General features: G+C 36.2%; 1 protein-coding gene across 2 annotated transcripts in view; it reads left to right on the plus strand.

Annotated features, from left to right (window-relative positions):
- The window catches only part of MED23 (mediator complex subunit 23), a 59,866-nt gene that overhangs the window by 46,054 nt on the left and 5,394 nt on the right, over window positions 1–8,418 (plus strand). For both annotated transcript variants that reach the window (XM_006884990.1, XM_006884991.1), the window contains 9 exons: window positions 211–416; window positions 510–690; window positions 1,578–1,748; window positions 2,082–2,298; window positions 2,678–2,914; window positions 4,078–4,243; window positions 4,682–4,754; window positions 6,748–6,962; window positions 7,442–7,562. In XM_006884990.1, coding sequence (XP_006885052.1) covers window positions 211–416; window positions 510–690; window positions 1,578–1,748; window positions 2,082–2,298; window positions 2,678–2,914; window positions 4,078–4,243; window positions 4,682–4,754; window positions 6,748–6,962; window positions 7,442–7,562 — 1,587 coding nt within the window. The remainder of the gene's footprint in view (window positions 1–210; window positions 417–509; window positions 691–1,577; window positions 1,749–2,081; window positions 2,299–2,677; window positions 2,915–4,077; window positions 4,244–4,681; window positions 4,755–6,747; window positions 6,963–7,441; window positions 7,563–8,418) is intronic.

Raw genomic sequence — 8,418 nt, forward strand, 5'->3', positions numbered from 1 at the left:
CACTCAGCATAAGGTCCTCCAGGGTCACCCATTTTGAATAATATTGCATGAGTTCCTTGTTTTTCAATGCAGCATAGTATTCCATTGTGCGGATATACCACAGCTTCTCTACCCATTCGTTTGTTGATGGGCATTTATACAACCAGTTTCTTAATGCCATATGTAATACTTTTTTTATTTAACTACTGAAATAAATCTCTGGTTTTTTAGACATTCTTCAAACAAAATAATGTGCCCCAGGAAAGCCGCTTTAATTTGAAAAAGAACGTAGAGGAGGAGTATCGGAAGTGGAAGTCCATGAACAATGAGAATGATATCATTACCCACTTTTCTAAGCAAGGTTCTCCTCCTCTCTTCCTTTGTCTTCTCTGGAAAATGCTTTTGGAGACAGATCATATTAATCAGATTGGCTATAGGTAAGCCAAAAAATTCTAGATCAGTATTCCCTTTGGTAAACTGTTAAATACATAAAGCAGTAAAATTTTATTCTTTTCCTTTCTGCCTTCCAGAGTATTAGAGAGAATTGGAGCCAGGGCATTGGTAGCCCATGTGAGAACATTTGCAGATTTCCTGGTGTATGAATTCTCTACATCAGCTGGGGGTCAACAACTCAACAAATGCATTGAGATTCTTAATGATATGGTTTGGAAGTACAACATTGTTACACTGGACAGATTGATTCTCTGCTTGGTAAGATTAAGTTTATAAGCTTTAATAATTTTCTTTTCCGTCTAACTGTCACTTCTAGACCTTGTGCTGATTTATCTACTCTAAGGTTTTATACTACAGCTAAGCATTGCTATCACTTCCCTAAGACACTACAGAGTTCCCTATTTCTTTCTTCAGTAAATATTAAATACCATGTTCTGTGCACAGAAGCTACACAGCTTAACAAGACAAAGTATAAGCAGTTAAGAGTTTTTGCATTCATTCTCAGGTTTCTTTACAGGCAGTCGTAAAATGTCCCTATATTTCATTTTGCATACTAACATGTTCATTTTGAACATCCTAGCCATATTGGTAAACTCAATGTTTCTGTTGGCTTCCCAAATGTTTTTACCCCTGACTTTGATGTCTGTTTCTGGCAAAATATTAAGACATTGAATTAGGCTATAAAATGCTGCATATATTTTAATATTAATAATAGTTATGTTTGGAATGACTCAATTAGTTAATATTTTTATTGTATAGCTTCAAAATAAATATCATAATCTCGTAGGAGAAATAAAGTGAATCCATAAATAAATTTAAAAAGAGTAAGATAGAGCTGTAGGGGAAATACTGCCACACATTATGAGAGAACATATCTATTTTTGTGAAGCATCTTGAAGGATGGATTAAATTTCAAAAAGCAGGGATGCATATACCAGGCAGAATTAATGCTGAGAGCCAAAAATAGACAAGATGGGCCCAGTTATGGCTTAGATGGCGGAGCAGTTGGTTTGGGGAGGAGTAGCCATATAGGTAAGTGATAATATGAGATAAAACTGTATTAAAATTTAGACTATAAAGTGGAAGAGAATAGTGCAAGCCATGCACATTTTGAGCATTTTGTATGATTTTTCTGTTCTTCCAAGGCCATGCGTAGCCATGAAGGAAATGAAGCCCAGGTTTGTTATTTCATAATTCAGTTGCTGTTACTCAAGCCAAATGATTTTAGAAATCGAGTAAGTGACTTTGTAAAGGAAAACTCCCCAGAACATTGGCTACAAAATGACTGGCACACCAAGCACATGAATTATCACAAGGTACGTTCCAGTCAGTGGTTAAGACCATCCATTTTGCGCCATACTTGACTGTTTGGCTAATTGATCATTGTATTTTCTTACAGTTCTACTATTTACTCTCTATTCTGTATGAGAGAAAATTAATTCACTAAATTTCTTGAGAATCTCTGTTAAAAATAAATTGAAACTGAAAAGTCTATAGACTTTTAACCCATATCAAATTGAACTATAATAAAGTATAATTGAAAATGTTTTCTTAAAAAATAAATTTGTAAGCAGTATTTTTTCTTTGTTCAGCTCTTTCTCAAAAGACAAACGTTGTCTTCAACATTTATCATCTTCTCTCTTCCACAGAAATATCCAGAGAAGCTCTATTTTGAGGGCCTGGCAGAACAGGTTGATCCTCCAGTCCAGATCCAGTCCCCCTATCTACCCATCTACTTTGGAAATGTGTGTCTTCGATTCCTTCCAGTATTTGATATAGTAATCCACAGATTTTTAGAGTTGCTTCCAGTATCCAAATCCCTAGAAACTCTGCTGGATCACCTAGGAGGTTTATATAAATTTCATGGTAAGCTTTTTTGTATACTTTGATTTATGGTTTTATTTCTTTTCCTTAAAATAAAAATGTTTTAAAGTGCTGTGGGATTGAGCCATGAATTATAAAATGTTTTTAAGTTGCTGTCAAGTCAGTTATGACTCATTGCAAGTGTGGAACTCATATCTTGAACAAATGAATAGATAAAACACAGTAATAGGCAAGTAACATCTTAACATGTGGTTCGTAGGTTCCGGTCAGTGAATTCAACTCAGAGCGATCCATGTGACTTTCTGCTCATTCTCTGTATTGTTGGGTTTAAAAAAAAAATTTAAAAATTCAGTTATCTTGAATGTAGAGCATTAATTTTCTGATAAATAATACAGTGATTTTGTTTGCCCCTTTTTGGCAGATCGTCCAGTGACTTACTTGTATAACACACTGCACTATTATGAAATGCACCTGAGAAACCGCACGGACCTCAAACGCAAACTTGTCCATTCGATCATTGGCTCCCTCAAGGATAACCGGCCGCAGGGCTGGTGTCTGAGTGACACCTACCTGAAGTGTGCTATGAACGCCCGAGAGGACAATCCCTGGATACCGGAGGACGCCTACTATTGCAGATTAATTGGCAGACTGGTAGACAATATCCTTTATCCTGATTTCCCATCTTTGCCAGAAATCACAGTTGTTTTGATTTTTTGATAACATTTTCTTTCCAAAGTAATGTCCTCCTACATCTGTTTTCAAAGCTTATTTTTAGTTTTACTTTTGTAAAGGTTTTGAAATCTTTAATCAGCAACATCATGCCAAGATAGACTAACTACTGTTAAAAAATATGTCTTTAAAAATGAATTTGCTGGGAATTTGTAGCACAAGAACAAAGAATGTGTTTTCAGAAACTTATTTAAACCATAATCTCTTTCCTTTAATGAAAATCACTACTATATTCACTACTATTTTTCTTGTCTTCACTGCCTTTATGTTACATGGTAACAGCACACTCAACTTAGTATGACTGTATACCGTGCCAGGGAACTCTGGTGGCTCCATGTGAAGAAGCTGCACTACCAACCCAAAAGCACAGTTTGAATCCACCAGCTTCTCTGAGGGAGATACATGGGCAGTCAACTCCTGTGCAATTTACTGCTTCTGCAAACCTGCTGGAGAGTTAGCTATGAGTCAGTTCTAACTCAGTGGTATATGATATAAAAAATAACCATGCCATATCTATTGGATAAAGAAAAGACTTGTTCATTATGAAGTAATTTCTTATTAACTCACTATAGTTATTAATAAAGGAGTTCTGGTAAGAAGCTGTGCTGCCAACCCAACGGCACCCGACTGCTCCAAGGGGTAAAGATGGGCATTCACTTCCCATGCATATTCCTGCCTCTGAAAGCCCACTGGAGGGTCAGCTATGAGTTAGTTTCAGCTCAACAGCATATGACGACAACAGTTATTAATAAAAACGGCTGATAAAGCTTAAGGACATCTTGAATATATCTATAGGCCACAGTTACACCAGCCCACCTACAATAGCAATCATCAATCATTGTAGCCAATGATTAGCCAAATGGCTGTAATTAATAGACTTCAGTCAGGTCAAGCTTATTTATATTTTATTTATATTATTTACTTGTTAATCTTTCAGACCTTAGGCACATATTTCTTTGGGGGTCATACGTGGATAAATTGATAATCAGATGCTTACATGTAAAATGTTTTTAAAACTTAAAGCACTGTACAAATGTGAGTCATTAACCTCAAAATAATTAGTTATTGCGTTATTGCTTTAATGGTCTGCACCTATGGCTGGCAAATCTCCTGGCCCATTCCCAAACTGTGACTGGAGATTCAACGAGTTTCCCAACCCAGCTGCCCATGCTCTGCATGTTACATGTGTGGAGCTCATGGCCTTGGCTGTGTCAGGCAAAGATGTGGGAAATGCTCTTCTGAATGTCGTCCTGAAAAGGTACGTATCTGGTTTCATAGAATAAGAGTCACTGATAATTTGTAAAAAGAATGTTATTTTTCAGCATTATTGGGTGGACATGTGATCCAGAACTGATAAACATTGAGTAGTAGTTGACCTATGATCCTGAACTTGGTTTTAGTAGCACAGGTGTCATAGAACAAGTGATACAGAGAGAGCCCTGGACAGAGGTGGAAGACTTTGGTTTGTCTGTTTTCACTCAGTCACACCTAGCAACGTGTGTGTGTGTGTTTATATACGTGTTATATACACAAATACACCTTAACTAAACTTGAGTATTGACTTTTTATTCAGTAAATGTCTACTTCAGTTTTGTTGGAGCATCTCTGTTGTCATTTGCTGAATTATATATGTTCTCAAATACGATCCATTGTGAACCCTAGATAATATTTTCTTTTTTTCCCCCCTCACTTATAGCCAGCCTTTAGTGCCAAGAGAGAACATTACAGCATGGATGAATGCAATTGGTTTGATCATCACTGCCCTACCAGTGAGTAATTCTAGTTAATAATAAAATGCAGATGTATCCTAGAGGGAGAAAATGACATACACAGTAATGAATGCTTCATATTTTCAATGTCTGTTAGAGTATTATTGCAGCAGAATATACAGTGTCCATTTTCTTGTTTTTCTGCAGCAAATCTGAATATATCTACTATCATAGTTTTTACATCATAATCTGCTGTCATTTTAGCTGTGTAGAGACTTTGCTCATGCAAGTGCTTTTTGAGACTTGTATAAATCATTTCTAATGTGTTAGCGAAGAGGACATCATGCTAGAATCCTTCTTTTTTATATCACCCTCCCCAAACTCTACTTATTCTTGGCCAGAGGACAGCCTGACTTCTTGGACTCCTATGAAGGCTCTGTTCTGTGACTTCTCCTCCTTTGTATAATTTGTACCACATATTTTATAAAATTCATTTTTATCTATGGCTTAACAAATAATAATTCTGTCCTGGTGAAAGTCAGTTTTGCAAACATTAAGTAGATTTTATTCCTATCAATTTTAAAATGTATTTCACTTGGTTGTTTTATTGTGATATCTGTAAGTTTCAGAATTGTTTTCTAGCTCAGTGTTCTTCAAATTTACTGGATTATGCAGTTCTTTGACTATTTCTAAAGCATAATAGTAATTTCTAAATTACATTTGTACACAATACCATCAGACTAGAAAATATAGTTAGAAGCAATTTATTGTATAGTAGATAATCTGGTATTAAATGTTAAGAAAACAAAATTCCTTACCACTGGACCACGTCATGATAGATGGAGAGAAAACGTGAAACTGTCCATGATTTATCTTACTTACTTGGATCCACAATCAGTACACTTGCTACCACCAGTCAGGAGAAATATTGCATTGAGAATGTCTGCACTTGAGCCTCTTCAAATTATTGAGGGGCAATGATATCAGTGTGAGAACTAAGGTGTGCCTGAGTCAGGCCGTGGTCTTTTCAGTCATTTGCTGTGCATCCAAGAGCTGAATAATGAATGAAGTTGGCAGAAGAATTGAGGTCTTTGAGCTGTGATGTTGGAGAATACTATGTTACATTGAAAAACAAGGAACTCATGAAATATTATTAAAAATGGATGACCCTGGAGGATATTATGCTGAGTGAAATATTTCAGTCACAAAAGGACAAATACTACATAGTGCAACTGTTGTAAAAACAAGACTGACATCAGGGTTGGGGGGAGACTGAGAATGATAGGATAGGTTATGTATACTGCATTGAAACAGATTAGAGAGAGAACTGTTTAAAAGGGATATATGATTAGGTATTGTCATGACAAGAGTCCAATACGAAGGCTGCATAGTGGAGTGGACTTGGTGGGAGGGATTGTATAACAATCAAAGAATTTTTCTTTTACTTTTCAAAGAGAAGAACAAACTGGAAGGGAGGGGTGGGCAGGGAGAAAAGTGCAACAGTGAATGAGTGGAAATTTAAAACCTCTGTAAATTTTCATTAAAATTAATGATAATAATAAAAAACAAAAAACAGGTATATCTCAGAGAAGTGCTCCGATGATAAAGCTTCATCTCCTTAGAGAGGGACATCATACTTGAAAAAGAGAAGGGATAGCAAAGGAAAGGAAGACACTCAAGCAGGTGAATTGACACAGTGGCTGTAGCAATGGACTTGAGTGTATCAAAGATTATGAGGATGGCTAGGATAGGACAGGGTTTAAGTCTTGTTCATAGGACCACTGTGAGTTGTACTCAATGGTACCTAACAAAAATACAAAGGAGTTGAACTAAAACTCGTATGGAGCCTCTAACTTATTTCTGTCCTGGTTATTATTAACTTAATTTGACTTCTTAAGAAACCTCTCAGCTGGATTTCAAAATTTTCTTTCTCACAAAGATCCAAGCTATGGCAGTAGAAAACCTAAAAACAGAAAGCACTAATATTTTCTCTGTTTAGGAGCTCAATATTGGATAAGTGATATTTTTCAGGAACTTTTCCTCTGATTTAAAGGAGCCATATTGGATTGTCCTTCATGACCGAATTGTGAGTGTTATCAGCAGTCCCAGCTTGACGTCCGAGACAGAATGGGTTGGCTATCCCTTCCGCCTCTTTGATTTCACGGCTTGTCATCAGTCCTACTCCGAGATGAGCTGTAGTTATACCTTAGCTCTAGCCCATGCTGTGTGGCACCATTCTAGCATTGGGCAGCTCTCGCTCATTCCAAAGTAAGTGAAGACATCTTTAAGAAATTGACCTTTTGTTTTTAATCTCATATATGAGTGAACTAATATGTCTTAATTTCCTGAAAAAATTTACAAAATAAAAATGTTTTAGTAGACGTTCAAGGTAATCAGAGAGGCTCTCTAGTTTTAGAATTATTTGGAAAACCTATATTAGGAAATTATAATCTGATGTCTAGTTTTCTAACAGTTTCTGGATGCTTAGTCAAATAAGTACTTTTTTCCAGAATATATCCCAAGGCTTTTTAATAACTAAAAGTAACCTATTTTCTGATTGTTTTCCTTAAATAGATTTTAAATTTCCTAAGAATTTTGGAAGAACTGTTTTTACTACTACACGTGAAAGAAAATTATAAAAATATTTTTAGTTTTACATATATTTGGGCAGGCTGTATTAACAAAGTTGAAATAATTCAGTTGATTTTAAGTCCTAAGAGATTTATTTGTTTGTATTAAAATTTTAGATTTCTCGTTGACGTACTTCTTCCTATAGTGAAGACAGAATTCCAGTTGCTGTATGTATACCATCTTGTAGGACCATTTTTACAAAGATTTCAGCAAGAGAGAACTCGATGCATGATAGAGGTAAAGTGTAATCTGGTTCTTTTTGATGAAATCAAGTACTGGAGGGTCAATTTACTTTTCTGTTCCTGTGTTTGTCTTACTAGAATTCACAAGTGTTGATGTTGAAATGAGTAAGATCTAACAGAAATTCTGTAGGGTATAATGTGCCTGTGATGTGTTTGATATACAATGTGTTGAATTGTAGGTACAGAAGGAATTATATAAATTTTTAGTTTCTCAGGAAACCATTTGGCAGCTCTGGTGGCCTTGTGGCAAGAAGCTATCCTGCAATCTCAAAGGCACATGATTCGAGTTCACCAGATGCTCCACGGGAAAAGGATGGGCAATCTTCAGCCATGTGATTTACTGCCTCTGAAAACTTGCTGGAGGGTCAACAATGGAAAGGTGCCAACTCGATGGCAGACAACAACAGAGCATTAGAGAGAGAGAGAAGATCATTCGGGAGTGTACAGTGCAGACTGTTGTTGTTAGATACTATCAACTACAACTCATAATGACCATGTGAGAAGAGCTTAAAATCTTGCCCTTTCTTACACCATCTTTACAGTCATGCTCATGTTCAAATATGACTTTGTTATAGTCAGCATGTAATCCATCTTGTTGAGTCATTGAAGGTCTTCCTCTGTTTCCCTGACCCTCTACTTTCCCAAGCCTTTTTAAAGAACTGATGCCTCTTGACAGTGAGCCAAAAGTATGTACAGTGAAATTTCACCGTTCTTGCCTCTAAGGAGTACTATTGGAAGTCCAAGATGTATTTAATGCTCTTTGTCAGCACCACTATTCAAAAGCATCAGTACAGCCTCTATTTTTAGTTATTGCCCAGCTTCCAGATGTATACTTGTTGTTGTTATGTGCC

Source organism: Elephantulus edwardii, unplaced genomic scaffold, assembly GCF_000299155.1.
Source record: "Elephantulus edwardii isolate Elephantulus edwardi_28Jun2011 unplaced genomic scaffold, EleEdw1.0 scaffold00039, whole genome shotgun sequence".
Classification (NCBI taxonomy): domain Eukaryota; kingdom Metazoa; phylum Chordata; class Mammalia; order Macroscelidea; family Macroscelididae; genus Elephantulus; species Elephantulus edwardii.